This window comes from Geotrypetes seraphini, chromosome 18, assembly GCF_902459505.1.
Source record: "Geotrypetes seraphini chromosome 18, aGeoSer1.1, whole genome shotgun sequence".
Lineage (NCBI taxonomy): Eukaryota > Metazoa > Chordata > Amphibia > Gymnophiona > Dermophiidae > Geotrypetes > Geotrypetes seraphini.
Genome location: NC_047101.1, coordinates 29,474,060 through 29,494,938, shown reverse-complemented (window position 1 = coordinate 29,494,938; position 20,879 = coordinate 29,474,060). Strand labels below are relative to the sequence as shown.

The following is a 20,879-nucleotide window of genomic DNA, read 5'->3' as shown; positions in this document are numbered from 1 at the left end:
AACCTGTTCTTAATCTATAATAGGACTTTATATCTCCTTCCCCCATCAGGTTACGCAATGAGGGTTTGATTTTGGAAGACACTAACAAAACTGCTCTGATAGCAAATCAATTGATTAGATGAAGGTACCATAACAGCCATTGAGGAAATAACTTGAATGAGTAAAATAACCCAAAATTGAAGGGCAGTAGCAGATAAAATCTAAGCATGGCTCCTACGCTTTATTGTAGAGATGGTGTTCACAGGGTGATATCCAATATAATACAACTGGGTAATTGAATAAATTGAATATTGTTCCAAAGGGAATGTAGCACAAACAGCAAAAAAGGAACAATAATAGTTATTAATACAGTTTCAAAAATTCCCTTTTGAATTAGGTACCCAACTGACAAGTCTGTCACACACAGCATTAGCGGGTTCTCTGAGGAAGCCAGGACGGCGAAACGCGTCAGAACCCCGCTGGGTCACCGCTGCAGAGACATTGAAACTAAATCTGTTTACTTATATGAGCTTTTCACAAAACTTTGGACTTTGGACTTTATTTTCACATTATGGAGATTTAAGAATTACTTATGAATCTATGAAGTTATTTAAAAATCATTTATTCTAACAAGATGGTGCAATGATTGATTCTATGAAAGTTTATAAAAGGGTTTTTCCCTATGCTGAGTTATTTTACTCTACTTTTGGATTCTAAACGCCATTTTTGAAACTGTATTAATAACTATTATTGTTTCTTTTTTTCACAGGGTGATATCTTCATTTGTTTTATGGCATACATATCACTTACCATTGGGGCCTGAAGCAAAATGAAACTCAGCATAGTGTAGGGACCTTCAGTCAATGCAAACCTGCTGTCAGAGTAGTTGTATTTACCTGTGTGCTACAGTGGGTTTGAAGAATTTAAGAAAACAAAAATAATTTTTAAAGGTATCTATGTATATTTATTTGCGAGAGGAGAAAAATGTAAATAGTTGTTCCAGTGCATTAGGAATGGTATGCTGAACCTTAGGATACTCTGTCCAGTCTCATGAGCATACTGCAGAAAGATGTCAGTCACAGCTTTTGAAACCTCCTCCTTCTCCCAGGAGTCTGCTGCCCCCTTCAGTTTGTTTTTCTGTAGGCAAGCATGAAAGGTGTCTGCTGATTGGCTTATTTATTTTTGTGATAGTTTTGCAGTTTTTCGCTTTAGTCAGTCTTTTTCATGAAATCAGAGATTCCTTTTGATAAGGGTCTACTCTGCCTACTTGGAGAGGAGCAGATTTCAAGTCTGCAGCTGACAGGTGTATCCTTCAGGGACCTGTTTCAGCCAGCCTGCTGAAGATTGGTGGAGATCCAAACACAAAGGTCATGAGGAAAAAAAGTCACCACTAGGAATATGTCATCAAATGGAGTCTTTATTGGGTCTGGACTCAACACGGCAGTGTTTCGACACCTAATTGCCTTTTTCAAGAGTCAAGATACTTATCTTTAGCACACCAATGGTTCTACAAAGTATAATACTATCTGCCTCAAGATGCAGGGCCTTGCAATTGGTCCAAAATGCAGCTGCCAGATTAGTGATGGGTATTCCTAGAGGTACATATGTTTCTCCTGTATTAAAAGCCTTACATTGACTACATGTCAAATTTCAGATTTAGTTTAACATATTATCATTGGTCTAATGATTTTGAAACAGGTCTTGTCTGTATATTGTCCAAATCATTGTCTAAGATCAGAGTCAGGAATGATTCTCTCTTTGCAAGAATGTCATGCAGCTCGTTATCAACACAAGAAACTGGCTACTTTTTCTTGTGAGTCACTGCTGGGAGAATAAGCTTTCAGGTATATTATATTGTTGTGTCTCCAGAAGAGGTTTTAATAAACTACTGAAGACATATTTGTTTGCACAATCATTTTAATTGATTTGAATTTACTGTTTTTGAATGTTTTTGTTCTGATGAGATTTTGCATGTTTTTAGTGTACTCCACATAGGTATATGAGGAATATAAAATTTTAAAATAAATGCACAAGAAACAGGGCTTTTCAGTAGAAAAGTAGTTCTAGAATGAGGGTCTTACTATGAGGGTGAAAGGGGTTAGACTTGAAAGTAAAATAAGGGAATATTTATTTACAGAAAGGGTGATGAGTGGTACAGCCTTCTATTGACGGTGATGGAGATGTGAACAGTATCTGAACTCAAGAAAGTATATGATAGTGTGAGTGAGACTGAAGTGTGGAGACTCCACAGACACAGCCAAACAACGTGTAAAAGTAGAACAAAATGAGGGGGGGTGGTGGTCACGTGATGCGCTCATCTTAACTAGACGTGTGCTGCTGAGCTCCGTGGTTTCTCTGAGAATATCTGCTCATTATCTGCCCTTTTTTTCTACAATTTGGGGGTATTATCGATCCAACTCAAGGGCGGCTACCAGCGATGCTGATCTGCCGCTCCGGAAAGGTGGTATGCTGGCAAAACCACCGAAAGTTGTAAAAAGTAAGCCCCTCATGCCAAACTCTAAAATGGTGTCAGCACCAGTTTCTGACCCCTCTAATGTGGATGAATGGCCCAAGAAATCTCCCGTCTAGTCACCACAGCATTAGAAGACCGGTTAAAAAAAACTACAATCTGCGGTTGATGGGATTAATGAGAAGTTTGATGCTCACTCCCAGCGCCTAAGAGAGGTCGAACGTCGTATATAAGAAAAGGAAGACAAGGCCCATTGGGACCACGAGCTGGTTGAGCGGCTGCAAACACGGGTCCTTGCTCTTCAGGATCGACTGGACAACCAAGAGAATCGGCAACACCGCAATAATATCAGAGTGGTGGGTTTCCCAGAAACGGTTACTGACCTGTATGAGTTTTTTCACACTTGGTTGCCGGCCCACCTGGTACTCTCCACCACTAACACCACATACATTTGCGAACGGGCGCTTAGGATTGGCACCAAGCCCCAGGACTCAGCCAAACCCCGGGCTGCCATTGCCCGATACCTCAACTGGTTCAAATCCCACGCTGCTCCTTGTGACCCTGCCTAAGTGAGCAAGTGAAAACACCGCTGAGTATGTTTGAAATGTTGAAGAATGAATTCTACTGGCTGTTCTTTTGAGTTGTTATTATTAATGATGCTATCTTGTGGTTTTCTCTAAGGAAGAAGTCCGTTGCCCTGACGCAGCTGTAATAGTGAAATGCCTGCTAGCTCTCGTTGGCAAGAACAGGACTGGGCTGAGACAGTACAAACAGAAAACACTCAAGAATTCGGATCTAGATAAGTTTTTTGTAATTATAAAGGTTTTTTTTTTTACTATTGTGAATGGTTTGAATAGCTGACAAAGACATATTTGCCAACTACCTATCCACTTAAAGGACTGTGAGCCCTGTTCTAAGTTCTGGCTAAGGACAGGCTTGGACAAGATGTGATATAGGTTTCTACCACGGGCAGGGGCGATATATACTCCACTGCTCAAAGAATTCCTATGAATGTTGGAGCATTTACCTCACCAACCCACAGTAGAAACCTCTACCATGGTTTTGTAAACGGAGCCTTAAAAGACTGTTGAACCCTGTGTTTGGTGCATGGCAGCCTCAGACCAGAGCTAGCACTTGGAAGCCTGCATTCCCAGGCCCAGTTACGGATTTATATTTAAAACCAAGAGACTTTGCTTCTTTATCTGAGCCTGTGAAGTAACAGACTTGGGGCTTGTTACCAATAAACCTTTTTGTTGTACCTTCAGAGTGTGTTCAGGTGGGGGTTGTGTGCACAGGCACAGGGCCTTATCTTAGAGAACCATCCAGTCTCCTACAGACTGCCTATAGGATGGAGGTAGAATTTGCTGATTAATTATTTCTCTCTTTTTAAATTTGTTAATTTTTTTTACTTTGATAAAAAAAACAAACCAAGCTTGTATATTAAAGGAAAGAAAAATTTGGTCCAAATTCTTTAGCATACAAAAATAGGGATTAAGGAAAGGAAATCTGCCATACAAGGAAATAAAATAATAAGTAAAGACGAATTTGAGGGAATCTGAGACAAGCTGGTTAAGAAACTCCACTGTAGATTGTTTAACCAAGAAAGAAAGGATTTTCCTTCGCACTCAAAAATTCTACAAGTTAGCTTGGTTCAAAACAGAAAATCTTTTCTATCATAGATAAGAAAAAAACAACAAAGTCCCTTCTAGGGCCAGAACCCTTGGCCTTAAAGACAAGAAGAAATTCCTTCTCCTGGTTTGGGTCAAATGATAAAAAAATAATAATAATAAAAAAAAAAAAAATCTGGAAATATGTGAATATGAGAACTAGAAAATAACTCATTTAAATGCCTGAAGTAAAATCTCAAAACCGTATTGTGGTCAGGCTTCAAACGCAAAAGTAGCTAAGAGGGTAGATTTGCCCGTTACTGCATTTGCCAGAATATAAGTAGCATTTTTTATACAGAATCTTCAAAGCAGACTAATATAAGAAATTTATGAAAAGTCTGCCTACCCAACAGGACAAGCGGTGTATATATTAACTGGAAAAATTAAAGAAGTAGGTATAATTATGTTCATTTATAAACAGACTAGGGAGAAGATAAATAAATAAATTCATAGTATAACTAACAGTGTATAATATACCTCCAGAAATTTCTGGACTGTTTGAAACTGACACTGAGGATGAGGACTTTGAGGGCTTTTCATACCAAATAAATTTGCAGATTTATTAAACAATCTCTGAATGTAATAAACATACATTACTGAGATAAATGTACTTATTAATATGTTCCATACAGTTTGTTTTAATATTTATGACCTAATCTTAACCACCGAATTAGTAACTGTCAGCATATTTTGGGACTGATCTCAAAATCAGTACATTGCATGTGTTCAGGGGCATGACCTAAATAATGGAACGACTTATTTATTAAGTTTATGCAATATTTTTTTTAACCATTTTTAAACACTGGGACTTACAGTTTGGAAGATATGGTATTGGCTCAAGAGAATACTGTAGGAATTTAGTCAGATTCAAAGTTTCCAGTCAAGGGCCTTGCTGGTTACTAGCTATACCAGACAGAAAACCAAAAGACAGATGCCATCTTGACCCCCGTCCTCTGTTTTAAGTTAATCTCTTTTTGTTATTAAGTAGACCTTAAAGTGGGGTTACAACAATTATAGCAATGCCCCTCACTAATTTGAGGACTATTAGGCAGTTTAAATTCTATTAATCACAGACAGATTTACAGTTGCTGTGACTCAAGCATTGGTGATTTCTAGGTCAAACTACTGTGTATCTGTTTATGTTAGGATGACTAAGAATTACAGAGAAGCTGAGCGTATGGGACTATTTATTGCAGATTAATGAAAGCCCTTCTTCACTGGTTACTACAAGCTTAAAGGCCTTAAATGCACTGTCCCTAGCTACTTGCTAGACAAAGTGGAAAGAGGCTATTCATTGGTTGAAAATTGCACAGTCTAGTTAAAAGCTCATTTCCCGAGAGTTTCATAGGACACTGACAGCCTGTGAAGAAAGGAGAAAACTTTCCCCAATTCTAGATGATGTGAAACTATCTAAGGAGTGCCTATAGTTTAAACAAATATACTCAATGCTCATTTGTGTTGGAAGGGTATGGATTGGAGTGGATATTCAGAATAGCGAGAATCTCAGCTGAGAAGTGATCTATATAATTGGGTATATAATTTTGTAATAATTGGATTTTCAATTGTTCAATTATAAACCATTTGGGGGTTTTCAATAAAGCATCACATAAAAGTTAACATATTTATGTTTTAAAATAAAAAAAGAATATTACTATTTTCAAAAATGTTCAAAATGAGGAACGGGGAAAGAAGGTACCAAGCCTCGAAGCAACGCAAAACTGACAAGAAGAGGCACTGGAGTTGTCAAATCCAACCGAATGGTCAGAAACCCTTTTTTTGCAGTTTGTATCAAAGTTTAAAACAAGCAAAGTTCCAAAAGACAAAGTCCCGACTAGGATCTGAGTTTCGGCGATACCATCGCCTTCCTCAGGGGACAGTTGTAAACTGCGCATGTAAACGCATCGGCGTTTCTTCATCCAAAAGAAGCACCAAAAGTGAGGAAAAACATAATATAAACAAAGGCATAGAAAAATAACAGCCAGCAATGATCTGCCAAAGACTCACAGCAAGAGAAAAGACTCAGTAGATTAAGAAAGAATAAGCATAAAAAGACATCCTATCGAATACATTTTGCAATAACGTAACTGAGATGATTACAAATACTCAAGTACAAATACTCAAATCCCTTAAAATCTGTCCTTTTGGCTTCTGTTTGTTCTTCAATCTTGCTAAACTTTACAGTATGTAAAGGGCATTACCCCCCCTCCACCGAAAGCTGTTGCATTGTTCTTTCATCTGGGTAATATTCTATTAATCAGATAAGAATTAGAAAAGTGTAGCAGAGACATGGTGATAAGATGTTATGCAGGTTCCATTAAAAGGTTTCAAGCCACTGAGTCAGCTGAGGAATAGCCAGGTAAACACTTTAGAGAAGAATGTTGGCGTGGACATATCCTTGCAATAAAAGCAGGCATGAGGGCTTCCATTAAGCCTGATTTACAGCTAGGGGCTTCTAAAAGAGTAAGTACTACATCACCGTCTATTAGAGAGTATGATATCGCAGAGGGCTGGCAGGGTGTCCAGCCGGAAATGATCAATAGACGAGAGGAAGAATAGGGTGGGGGGGGGGGGGGTTGATCTCCTAATCCAGCAACATCAGCTGTTGTCCTCTTTCACTCAAATGCTTTGCTCCCATGGAATCATAACTGAAATCTCCTTGCAATTCCCCATCAATGAAAGGTCAGCTCTTTTAGTTTTATAAAGAATGCTGAAAATGATTTATATGATCTAATCTGTTTATAAGACATTTTATTGCCTCACATTGCCTGCAGCTGTGTATTGGTGTGCCAAGGCTACAAAGGCTGATGTATGCTTGTAAGGATTAAGTGGAATTTCTTCTTTAGGCTTTAAAACTTTCCACAGTTAAAGAATTGTTCCCTGAACCTGAAAAGCTAATCACCTGGAGCTTGGGATTGGAAGAATAAATAATTAAGTAAAAAATCCACCTGGGTCAATTTGATGATCAGGGAAAAAAAAACCACCTATATTTGACTTTTTTGCTCAAGTTTCAACTCTCAGCTTCAGGCTTTGAGCAACTTACACCACTTCTAAGGACAACATCTCATGGCCATAAGATGGCACTATTGGAAGTAACTATTTTAAAAGCTGCATCCTTCATTTAAGACCACAGGAGGGTGCTACAGTACTTTTTTTTTTTTTTTTTGCTACTGGTAAAATAATCATAAACCATCTGAATTTGAATGAACGGAAAGAAGACATTACTAAAGAGAACTAAATGAAACGATGGAAGGAAATACAGATTGAAACTTTTATAAAATAATGAGAAATTGTATGTGATTTTCTAATACTGTAAATGATAAAAACATCATAGGGTCAATATTCAACAGCACGGTCTGTGTCTGTATATGGCTGTTTGAGGGAGGATGGGCTGGAGAGGGCTTCAATGGCTGGGAGGGTTTAGATGGGATGGAGTAGGTTTTAACGGAGATTTTGGCAGTTGGAACCTAAGCACAGTACTGGGTAGAGCTTTGGATTCTTGCCCAGAAATAGCTAAGAAAAAAAATTTAAATTGAATCAGGTTGGGTAGACTGGATGGACCATTCGGGTCTTTAGCTGCCGTCATCTACTATGTTAATATTTTTAAACACTGGCCTCAGTATTTTAAAAAAATGTTTGCTCAATGGCACTGAGCATTTATTACATAAGAACATAAGAATAGCCTTACTGGGTCAGAACAATGGTCCTTCAAGCCCAGTGGCCAGTACTAGTACCTGGCCAAAACCCAAGGAGTAGCAATATTCCATGCTACCGATCCAGGGCAAGCACTGGCTTCCTCCATGTCTTTCTCAACAGACTATGGACTTTCCCTCCAGGAAATTGTCCAAACCTTTCTTAAAACTAGCGACGCTATTCGCTCTTAACCCTGCTGACTGCCTGCTCATTCAGCCCTCATATGGCTAGGCCTAGACCTTTCAAGGGAAAGGCATTGGGACTTGTATACCACCTTTTTGCAGTTATACAACCACACTCAAAGTGGTTTACATAAAGGTACTTCAAGCATTTTCCCTATCTGTCCCAGTAGGCTCACAATCTACCTAGGGGCCGCCGCGGGAACGGACTGCTGGGCACGATGGACCACTGGTCTGATCCAGCAGCGGCAATTCTTATGTTCTTATGTACTTGGAGTAGTGGAAGATTAAGCAATTGCCCAGAGTCACAGGGAGAAATGCTGAGGCTGCAGCTCTGACCACTTCAACAGGCCTAATGTAAAATGCCATTCATATTTCAGCTGAATATTGCTGCAATAAAAATACTGGAGCATTTGGAGGTGTGGCCTAATGGCTAGCACAGCTGCCTCAGCACTCTGAGGCTGTGAGTTCGATTTCCACCTCAGCTCCATATGAGTCTGGGGAAGTCACTTAACACTTCATTGCCGTGTCTAAAATATGTAAACCATTTTGATTGAAACCACACAGAAAAAGTCCCATCCCCTTTACTTTTATCCTATTTGTTTCCTGTTCTCCCTTCACCCTATACTATACAATTCTGGGCCAGCGAGAATCATTTTTGGTTGGCACTATCCTGATACAGGCTCATTTTCAAAAAAGACAGACATCCAAAGGACAGCGTAAACCAGCACTTGGATGTCTTACTATTCAAAACACCCAAATGGGTATTCTTTAAACAGACATTCCATGTGTCTTTCTGGTCTATTTCTCTCCAGTTCATCTAATTCTTAGGCATATTTTGGGCAGGCTTAGGACTTGATGTCTTACAGGGATAATCAAACCTGTAACAAAATATTTTTTTCCCCCCCAAATCTTTATTCATTTTAACATAGATGTTTGGGCTAGACCTGTTTTAAAAACGAATAAGGATCAAAAAGCTGACCAGATGACCACTGATGGGATTAAGGCATGACCCTCCCCCCCAAGTGGTCACTGAACCCCTCCTACCACCCAAACATGTGAAAAAAAAACACCTAGGTCTCTACGTTCTGAGAACTTAGCGTTATTAAAAACAAATGCTAATCCAAAATATGCTGAGACCAGTAAAATGGCCTTTTGCTGTGCAGGGGTCAATTACAAAAATGTTATGTTGAGGGTAATTTCAGAAAACTATTAAAAATGCAGTTATTTGTTAATGCATTTTTCTAGGAACTGATCTTTTGATGGTAACTTTATGTGATTTTTGATGATTATATGTTAATGTTTGTTTGATTTTATTGAATTATGTATGTAACGATGTTTAACGGTATATAAATTTTTAGAATAAATAAATAGTATTTTCCAGCCTGTATGACAGTCATATGGCTCACATAAATCTGCACAACAGAGAGTTACCGTTTCAAGTTCAAGTTTCAAGTTTATTAGGATTTTATATACCGCCTATCAAGGTTATCTAAGCGGTTTTTTACTCAAGCATTTTCCCTATCTGTCCCGGTGGGCTCACAATCTATCTAATGTACCTGGGGCTATGGAGGACTGAGTGACTTGCCCAGGGTCACAAGGAGCAGTGCAGGGTTTGAACCCACAACCCCAGGGTGCTGAGGCTGTAGCTTCAACCACTGCGCCACACACATTTAAAGTCCCAGGTACAGATGTCACTATAACTTGCTTATGTTGTATCTATACCTACATACAGATGACAGCTGCAGACACAAAGGCTATTGTAGGGTATAGGTGGGTGTAGTACGTTTTGGGTGGGTTATGGAGAGCTCACCATACAATATAAGCAGGTTAGATTGACATGTGTACCTTGGACTGCTGGCTGCTTGGACATCCAAAAAGCTTGTTTTTATGTGTTTTTCATGTGGACGTTTTTATATTTGAGAAAGGCCAAAAAAAGATAGACATACTAAGGGCCAAAATGGCTAGATAAGTTATAAAAAAAAAAACAATAGACGTCTTGCTGTTTTAAAAATGAACATTTTCTCTACTGGATTTCTAGATGTCTTTCCCAAAATGACCAAACTCAGATTTAGATGTCCTATCAAAAATGCCCCTCACAGTGATTGAACATCAGTGGACAGCGTATTAATATTTTGGTATTTATTTGGTTTTCTACTATTGTGGCTTACAAAAAAGAAGATGGATTATAGCAGAAACAGAGTCAGGATGAAGAAACAGAATAATGATGGGAGAGTTCAATTTTTACCCTAGAACTGATTGGGTAAATGTCATTTCAGCACACAAGGGACTTTCCAGAGAGTTAAACTGTTTTGTGACTAATCAGCAATTTTTTAAACTTAATTTTGAGCGGTTTTGAGGGTTTCCTAGTGTTCCCCTGGGTTCCTCCACTTGAAATATACTATTTTCTGAAATTTTTCTTTTCGGGAAGGTCATTTTTATCACTTTTTTGGGTGCGAATTTGGATCTGGCAGCCATCTGGGATATTTAGCAAATTTTTTTTTTTCCCCAACTTCTCCCTGCTTCTTCAAAATTTTATTTTCTGCCAGGAAAACTGCTGGAATGGAGTCCTCAGGGTCTTCTAGTATGAATTCATATAAACTTTGTGCAAATCTGCTGCTTTTAGAGCGTCCGTGCGGCACAGTTGTGGGGATGGTAACTTTGGGTTCAGCCTCCCCTCTGCAAAAGCAGGTAATAACATGCTCAGCTAGCTTGTTGGGGCTTGGGTCTGTGCCTTTATCAACCAGCCGTGAGGCAGACCCTCCGCAGCCTAAGAAGCGCAAGTCTAACTCATCTAAAGGTGATTCTATGCCCCAGGGTCCAGATATCTTCTCAGAGTTCATGAAATTTTTGTGGTCCGAGTTTCAATCCAGGGGTCCGACTGCTGGATGTTCATTTGTTGCCCTTATGACATCGCATAGTGCCAGTATCTCCTCGGGGATGCAGGAGTCTCAGGCCACCCCGGCTGTACCTTCTTCACAGTCTGTTCAGGAGGCTCCAGCTGCAAATCTGGACCTTGCTGATCATTTATTCCCCGTATTAGAGGATCCGGATTGAGATGCTGGATTTGCGGATCCCTTCGGGGCTCCGGATCCTGGAGAAGATCCGACTGTGGTGTGCTTGTTTAAAGTTGCGGCGCTTCCTGACTTGATTGCTGAATTTTTGCAGGAATTGGGCTTAGATGACAAGCCCACTCCTTCTTCCACTTCATAGCTCTGCTGTGTGTGCGCCCAATCAGCAATTTTTCCCTGGCATCTGGATTTGAGTTTTTAGAGCCTGTCAGCTCTTCTTACTCACAGTACTGAAGACAGATGTTGCACCTGCTTTCTAGCCTCTGTGAAAAGCCAGAGTCAGAACTCACTGCCATACTGCTGGAAAGGCTGTTACCAAGCTGATTATTTGGGCTGCCAGTTAGATCCATTGTCTGACTATGCGTTCACCCCTGCAGACCACCAACTAAATACCAGGACTGTACGGAGGCGCAAAAACGCAGCCTGCACGCTGTGGAACGCTGCTGAGCCCCCTAAGTATGGTGAATGGTCTGCACTCAATCCCCCATTTAACAGGGAGTGAGATCAGGTCAGGGATGGCCCTGAGCTCCAAGGAAGACTAGCAAACCAGCTAACAGGTACCCCAAAGGGATTGGCTTGTCAACTACAGACCGAAGTCTGTGAATTCTCAAGCAAGTAGCTTTTCAAATTTCTTGAAACGCGAAAGAACCGTGAATGTGGACGAAACTACATCGAATTAAAAATAATAAATGTGGGAGAGCAGAACTGCATGCAGAAGAGAAAGACTGATGGGAGGAGCTAAGTTAGCCTGTGAAGTACTCTAGAGGCAGACTGGAAAATCTGGAATGGCTCTCTTCTGCAGTCCATGCGGGTAAAGGGAAATATCCCTATGGTCCAATGTCTCACCTATTGCACTGGAAATATATATATCCAGTGCCGCTGTTTCCAATGTATAGTAGCACTGAATATTGGCTTGGAAAATCTCTTATTTTTATCATACATAACTACATTTTAATTATGCAAAACTATTAAAATTAATGTAAATATGAAGCAGAAATTTCAATCTTTTGTTTCAAAATCTACATCACATTAGGTTACATGTTGGGATTAAAAACAGCTCCAAAATGATTGATGTTGATGTGTTCCATTCTTTAGCAGTTTAAGTAAGTGTGGCATAAGAAAAGTCTTCTTTCCTGCCGGTGCACACAACAGCTATTTTGTTCATTAGCCAAGGCAGTGGACTTACACACTGTACTAAACTCCGGGAATTAATGGTTAGTTTTAGTTTCTACGTATGTATAACATAAGAAAGAGCAAGATCAGAGGTAGCAGTGTAGAGGAGAGAGGGAAAGAAAGCCAGAGCTTAACTGCCAGGAATTGTCTTTTTTTAGCCATTTTTCTTGAGGACTTTGTACACAGATTTCCTTGGTACCTGCACAGAATGCCACTTACCTAGAGCTGTAAGTCCCTCAGATATTGATGTAAGGATATACATTAGAACATGTGGCTCTAGGCTGGTAATGAAGCTCATGTGGTCCTGGGTGAGACACTCTAAGAGTGGGTAGTAAGACTGGCTCAACTTTCGATATTGCTGAAAAAAAAACCCAACACAGTTTGAGTGATGAGGAAGACATTTCTAGATCAGTCTCTAAACAAGTAACAGGCCAGTAGGAATATCTGTGGTTACCGGATGGAAAAGACTTATCAAATCATGTTTCACAATGTACTGTAGAAATGCTATATGTAGTAGGAACTATATTCCTTATGCTGTAATTATAGCACACATCACCTGTTTAATGGCCATTTTAAAGCTCTCATTTCATAGAAATTAATTGTGTGTCTCCTCCTCATCATATGGCTTCATGTTTCTATTTCTAAATATCCTCTTTCAATGCTCTCCTTTTCTGTTTTCAAATTTATCAGGATTTCTTCTTTACTTCATTAATGTTTCTATACCTTGGCCATTTTTATATTCTTCAACATAAAAAAATGCTGGAAAGTATACATAAATAAAAACAGTACTTTGAAATCCTCAGCTCAGAGTACAGCAAATCCTAAGAGCTTTGAGCTCAGTAGTTCAATTTCCCACTGCCAATAATGGCTCCTTTCAGTTCTGCTACTTCAGATCCTGCGTTGTATACGAACTACCCCTGGATTTTGTATACTGCAACCAAAGTTGATTGCCAATTTACGCAAACTTGTTTAACAAGCCAATCAGTGCTGATAATTGGCAATTAATAAAAATATTGGCACTAATTTGAATTACATACGCAACTTTCTAAGTATATTCTATAAGGCAGTGCGAATAAGTTGGTAAATAAATGGTGTGCAGATCTTAAAAGGGGGTGTGGTCATAGGAGGAGCATAGGAGGGTCTTGGATGCAGGCATTTTGGACTGGTTTTCATTGGCATAAACTGTGCCTAACTCCGGAAGTGGCTTATAGAATTGTGCTAAGTGCTGACCATTTCAGCAATAGATATAGAATTTACTCCTAAGTAAATTTAACTAGTTACTGCACTTAAGTAAAGGTTTTATCACCTTTACTTGTAAAGAAATACAGAATAACAATTGCTACTTTTACTGAAATAATTGAAGAACTGCCACATGTGACAGACCGAAGGTTCATCAAGCCCAGTACTCTGTTTCTAACAGCGGACAACCCAGTCACAAGTACCTGGCAAAATCCCAAGGAGTAAAACAGACTTTATGCTGCTTATGCTAGGCATAAACAATGGATTTCCCCAAGCTCATGGACCTTTGTTGTAGGAAACCATCCAAACCTAAAGTTAACGGATTTCATCACGTTTTCAGGCAATGAATTCCAGTCCTATTCCAGTTTATTTACACATTGAGTGAAGAAATATTTTCTCCAGTTTGTTTGAAATCTACTACTTAGTAGCTTCATCGCAGGCCCCCTAGTCCTAGCATTTTTTGGCAAGAGTACACAAGCACTCCACTCAATATTCTATAGACCTCTATCAGATCTCCTTTAAGCCATCTCTTCTCCAAGCTGAAGAGCTCTAGCCGCAGTTATCATGGACGACTTCAATTATCCGGGGAGACCAAGTTCCTGGATGCTATAGGCGATTGCTTCCTGGAACTTGTCAAAGAAAATACGAGAGGAAATGCAATTGTGGACTGAATTCTAAATGGACTACGAGGACCGGCGCAAGGTGTAGAAGTAGAAGGGATGCTGGGAAGCAGTGATCACAATATGATTCACTTCAACCTGGACACGAGGGCAAAACATCGATCCACAACAATGGCCACGGCATTGAACTTCCGAAAAGGGAATTATGAAGGGATGAGACTCATGGTGGGAAAGAAGATAAGCACTGTAAAAACGCTAGAGCAAGCATGGTCCCTTTTAAGGACACAGTTACTGAGGCGCAAAAAGCACAGTTACTTACCGTAACAGGTGTTATCCAGGGACAGCAGGCAGATATTCTTAACTGATGGGTGACAGCACCAACGGAGCCCCGGTACGGACAATTTTAGAGTGATTGCACTCTAAGAACTTAGAAAGTTCTAGTTAGGCCACACCGCGCATGCGCGAGTGCCGTCCCGCCCGATGGAGGCGCGCGGTCCCCAATTAAGATAAGCCATCTAAGAAGCCAACCCGGGGAGGTGGGTGGGACGTAAGAATATCTGCCTGCTGTCCCTGGATAACACCTGTTACGGTAAGTAACTGTGCTTTATCCCAGGACAAGCAGGCAGCATATTCTTAACTGATGGGTGACCTCCAAGCTAACAAAAAGAGGGATGGAGGGAAGGATGGCCATTAGGAAAATAAATTTTTTAAACAGATTGGCTGAAGTGTCCATCCCGTCTGGAGAATGCATCCAGACAATAATGAGATGTAAAAGTATGGACTGAGGACCAAGTAGCAGCCTTGCAGATTTCCTCAATAGGAGTAGATCTGAGGAAAGCCACAGATGCTGCCATAGCTCGAACCTTATGGGCCGTGACAGAACCTTCCAGTGTCAGTCCGGTCTGAGCATAACAGAACGAGATGCAGGCAGCAAGCCAATTGGAAATCGTTCGCTTAGAAACAGGATGACCCAACTTATTTGGATCAAAAGACAGAAAAAGTTGGGGAGATGATCTGTGAGGCTTAGTGAGCTCTAAATAGTAAACAAAAGCACGTTGACAGTCCAAAGTATGCAAAGCCTGTTCTCCTGGATGAGAATGCGGTTTCGGGAAGAATACAGGTAAGACAATGGACTGGTTAAGGTGAAAGTCAGAGACAACCTTAGGAAGAAACTTTGGATGTGTACGCAGAACCACCTTGTCAAGATGAAAAACAGTGAAAGAGGGATCTGCAACCAGAGCATGTAACTCACTGACCCTCCTGGCAGAGGTGAGAGCAATAAGGAAGACCACTTTCCAAGTGAGAAATTTGAAATGAGCTGTGGCCAAAGGTTCAAAGGGAGGCTTCATTAAAGCGGAAAGAACCACATTAAGATCCCAGACAATAGGAGGAGGCTTGAGAGGTGGTTTCACATTAAAAAGCCCCCGCATAAATCTGGAAACCATAGGATGAGCAGTAAGAGGCTTTCTGTGAACAAGTTCATGAAAAGCAGTAATGGCACTGAGGTAGACTCTGATAGAGGTACACTTGAGACCAGAGTTAGACAAAGAAAGAAGATAATGTAACACTAGTTCTACTGCTAGTGAAGTTGGATCATGATGATTCAGAATGCACCAGGAAGAAAATCGAGTGGGCCATCGTGGAGCAATGAGAATCATGGTGGCTTTGTCCCTCTTGAGCTTGAACAAGGTTCTTAACATGAGAGGTAGAGGAGGAAAGGCATAAAGGAATCAACCGGTCCAATCCAGGAGAAACGCATCTGCTGCCAGACGATGAGGGGAATAGAGTCTGGAGCAAAAGTGGGGCAGTTGATGATTGTGAGGAGCCGCAAAAAGGTCCACTTGAGGAGTGCCCCATTGATCGAAAATGGACTGGAGAGTCATTGGGTTGAGAATCCATTCGTGAGGTTGGAGAATTCTGCTGAGATTGTCTGCTAAGGAATTCTGCTTCCCCTGAATGTAGACAGCTTTTAGGAATAAATGGCGAGCTGTCGCCCAAGACCAAATCTTTTGGACCTCCTGACACAACAGGCGAGAGCCCGTCCCACCCTATTTGTTAATGTAGTACAATGTAACTTGATTGTCTGTGCAAAGCAGTAGTACTTGAGGAAAGAGGAGATGCTGAAAGGCCTTGAGGGCATAAAACATCGCTCTGAGTTCCAGGAAATTGATGTGATGCCTCTTTTCCTGGGAAGTCCAAAGACCTTGAGTTTGGAGATCGTTCAAGTGAGCTCCCCAGGCATAAGGGGATGCGTCTGTGGTGATGACGAGATGATGAGGAGGCAGATGGAACAGAAGACCTCTGGAGAGACTGGAAGATTTCAACCACCATTGCAGAGACTGTCGAAGAGACGATGTCACAGATATGTATCACGAACAAGGATCCGTCGCCTGGGATCATTGGGTAGCTAGGGTCCATTGAGGAGTGTGCAGGTGAAGACGTGCGAAGGGGGTGACATGAACTGTCGACGCCATGTGACCCAAGAGTACCATCATTTGTTTGGCAGAGATGGAAAATTGTGGGAGCACCTGCTGACAGAGATGAAGAAGGGTGTGAAGGCGGTTGGAGGGAAGAAACGCCCTCATGAGAACAGTGTCCAATATCGCTCCAATGAACTGAAGTCGCTGAGTTGGAATGAGATGCGACTTGGGCAGGTTGATCTCGAAACCCAGAATTTGGAGAAACAGGATGGTTTGGTTAGTGGCAAGAAGCACTGCTTGAGATGAAAGCACCTTGATTACCAGTCATCCAGGTAAGGGAAAACTTGGAGATTGTTAGAGCTTAGAAAGGCGGCCACTACAATGAGACATTTTGTAAATACCCTGGGAGAGGAGGCCAGACCGAAGGTTTACACCTTGTACTGGTAATGAGAATGATTGATTAGAAATCAGAGGTACTGTCTGGACATCAGATTTACTGGGATATGTGTGTAGGCCTCTTTGAGATCCAGGGAGCATAGCCAGTCGCCCTGAGTGAGAAGAGGGTAAAGTGTGGCAAGAGAGAGCATTTTGAACTTCTCCTTGACCAAACATTTGTTGAGATCCCTGAGATCTAATATGGATCTGAGGTCTCCGGTCTTTTTGGGCACTAGAAAGTACCGGGAGTAAAATCCCTGCCCTCTCTGATCTAGAGGGACTTCTTCGATGGCATTTAGAAGAAGGAGAGATTGAACTTTCTGACTTAGAAGGAAGGACTGAGACGTGTTGGAAGCACACTCTTTTGGAGGACTTGTTGGTGGAAGAGTCTGAAAGTTGAGGGAATATCCATGACGGATGATGGAGAGAACCCACTGATCTGTAGTGATGAGTTCCCAACGGTTCAGAAAAAACTGTAGACGTCCCCTGATGGGTTGAGCTAGAGGAGATGAAGAGGGAAGACTGGCTATGTCCTGGAGAAGGAAGTCAAAAGGGCTGAGTAGGCTTAGGCTGAGCAACAGGCTTCACTGGTTGTTGCTGCTGTTGATGAGCCTGCTGCTGTTGTTGTTGACGTTGCCTCCAGGGCTGGGGATGAGGAGGATGAAGAGGACGAGCTGAAAAACGACGTTGATAAGACGTCTGCTGTCTAAAAGGACAAGTAGGTGGGGGTTTCTTTTTGGTTTTCAATAAGGTATCCCACCTGGTCTCATGAGCAGAAGTTTCTGGGTGGTGGTATCCAGAGATTCTCCAAACAGCTCGTCACCCAGGCAGGGAGCATTGGCGAGGCGGTCTTGGTGGTTTACATCAAGTTCTGAGACGCGGAGCCAAGCCAAACGTCTCATAGCGACAGCCATAGCTGTAGCCCTGGAGGTGAGCTCAAAAGTATCGTAGATGGAGCGGACCATAAACTTCTGGAGTTGGAAAAGACTGGAAGTACATTGCTGAAAATCAGGCAGCTTGCGTTCCGGGAGGTACTTCTGAAAAGCAGCAAGCTGCTGAATAAGATGCTTCAGGTAGAAAGAAAAATGGAATGCATAGTTACCTGAACGATTGGCCAACATAGCATTCTGATATAACCGCCTGCCAAATTTATCCATGGCCTTACCCTCTCTGCCAGGAGGGACAGAAGCGTATACACTAGAGCCCGCAGTTTTCTTCAGGGTCGACTCCACAAGCAAAGATTCATATGGGAGCTGAGGCTTGTCAAACCCTGGAATGGGGATAACCTTGTAAAGAGAATCCAGCTTTCTAGGGGCTCCTGGAATGGTTAAAGGAGTCTCAAGATTTTTATAAAAGGTTTCCCTCAAGATATCATGTAAGGGTAATTTGAGGAATTCTTTAGGAGGTTGATCAAAGTCCAGAGCATCAAGGAATGCTTTGGACATTTTAGAATCAGACTCCAATGGGATAGAAAGTGTGTCTGACATTTCTATGAGAAATTTTGTAAAGGAAGACTGCTCTGGCTTACTATCAGGCTCCTGAACAGATGGATCAGCCTCATCAGATGAAATCTCGTCATCGGTGCCGAGAGGTTCATCAGAATCATCCCATAAGTCAGGATCACGCACCGAAGGAAGTCAGCCCTGGGAGACAGGAGTGGATACATCTCCATGTCGGGTTTTGCGTACCGACTTGCCCGATCGCATCGATACTGTACCTGGGGAAGTATGGAAAGCGGTACGGAGGTTCGGGTCAGAGAGCGGTACCGGCTCGGAGACCGAATGAACCGCCCGATGCAAGGTTTTCGGTTCCGCCGAAAGAACAGGCATGGATACCGAAGAGGCAGAATGCAACAGTGCCGATAAGGTCGATGCCGACAAAATAGGCTGGTCGGCAACTGGCACCGGAGGCTCAGAGGGTACCGACACTGGAAGGTTCGGAGTCAAAAGAGCCGGGAGGAGTTGCTGTAACTGTTCCTTAAGTTGAACTTGGAGGATGGCCCCGATGGCATCGGTACCGCTTTTCTTTTCTTCGGTACCTGTGGTGCCGCTCTACGCTCAGGAGAAGATGATGCCGATGACGAGGCACTAACTTCAATAGGAGCAGAGCGTTTACGCGGCCGGCGCACGGTCTGCAGGACTTGGCTCACTGCTTGGTCGACTGGCGGGCCCAGGACTGTAGGGGATGGCTTCTTAGCCGGCTTACCTGGGGGGGTGCGATGCCGAAGACACGTCTTGCGGTGTTGAAAGACGATTTCGATGACGCAGCCAATGTCGGGGTCGATGTCGGTGGACCCTCCATGGCGGCACCAAAAAGAAGTCGTTGCTGAAGTTGGCGATTCTTCAAGGTTCATTTTTGGAGAGAAGCGTAAAGGGTGCAAGATGAAGCCCTATGATCCGGACCCAAGCACTGAAGACACCAATTGTGCGGGTCGGTCAAGGATATAGGGCGTGCACACCGCTGACACTACTTAAAGCCCGGTGAAGGGGGCATGAAGGGAAAAACGGTCGCCGCAAAATCGAAGGTCGAGGCTTTGATGTTGCCAACAAGCCCCGCCGGGGCCGACTGAAAGTCGAAGAAAAAAATGATAATTAAAAAAAAAATAATAATAATAAAAGGAGAAAAAAAGTGAAAGAATTTCACAAAAATACGCACGAGCGGGAAGGCGAGGAAAAAATTTTCAACAGCCGTTGAAAAAACACGTCTTCTTAGCTCCACGGAAACTAAGAAACTGGGGACCGCGCGCCTCCGTCGAGCGGGAAGGCACTCACGCATGCGCGGTGCGGCCTAACTAGAACTTTCTAAGTTCTTAGAGTGCAATCACTCTAAAATTGTCCGTACCGGGGCTCCGTCGGTGCCGTCACCCATCAGTTAAGAATATGCTGCCTGCTTGTCCTGGGATAATCTATATATCCGGCATATCAACAAGGGATCCAAGAGGAAAAAGAACAAGGAACCGGCGTGGCTCACTATAGCAGTGAAAGAAGCAATCAGAGAAAACTTCTTTTAAGGAATGGTCAAAAACGGACGAAAACTGGAAAAAGCACAAACAACATCAAAGAAGGTGTCATAAGGCGGTGAGAGGGGCCAAAAGAGACTGTGAGGAAAAAATAGACAAAGAAGCGAAAAACTTCAAGCCGTTCTTTTGATATATTAAGGGGAAACGACCTGCAAAGGAAGCGGTGGGGCCTTGGATGACCATGGAATAAAGGGAGCGCTAAAGGAGGACAAAGCCATCGCTGACAAACTGAACACATTTTTTGCATCTGTATTTACCAAAGAGGATATACACAACATACTAAAAGCCGACAGGTTATACGCAGGAAACGATGATGGGAAACTGACGGGACTGACGGTCAGTCTAGAACAGGGATTTCAAAGTCCCTCCTTGAGGGCCACAATCCAGTCGGGTTTTCAGGATTTCCCTAATGAATATGCATTGAAAGCAGTGCATGCACATAGATCTCATGCACATTCATTAGGGAAATTCTGAAAACCCGACTGGATTGCAGCCCTCAAGGAGGGACTTTGAGACCCCTGGTCTAGAAGAAGTATGCAGGTAGATTGATAGGCTTAAAAACGATAAATCGCCTGGACCGGTTGGCATCCATCTGAGGATAATCAAGGAACTGAAAGGGGTTATAGCTGAACTGTTTCAACTAATAACCAATCTGTCAATCAAATCGGGAAGGATTTCAGAAGACTGGAAAGTGGCGAATGTTACGCCGATCTTCAAGAAAGGTTTGAGGAGAGATCTGGGAAACTACAGACCGGTGAGTCTGACCTTGGTACCGGGAAAGATGGTAGAGGTGCTGATAAAGGACCGCTTCATTGACCACCTTGACGGACACAATCTGATGAGGACCAGCCAGCACGGCTTCAGCAAAGGAAGATCTTGCTTGACGAACTTGCTGCACTTCTTTGAGGGAGTTAACA

At 42.2% G+C, this 20,879-nt stretch overlaps 1 protein-coding gene across 2 annotated transcripts in view; it reads right to left on the bottom strand.

The window, feature by feature from the left end:
• The window catches only part of RANBP17 (RAN binding protein 17), a 548,236-nt gene that overhangs the window by 86,273 nt on the left and 441,084 nt on the right, over positions 1-20,879 (bottom strand). For both annotated transcript variants that reach the window (XM_033927588.1, XM_033927589.1), the window contains one exon: positions 12,449-12,587. In XM_033927588.1, coding sequence (XP_033783479.1) covers positions 12,449-12,587 — 139 coding nt within the window. The remainder of the gene's footprint in view (positions 1-12,448; positions 12,588-20,879) is intronic.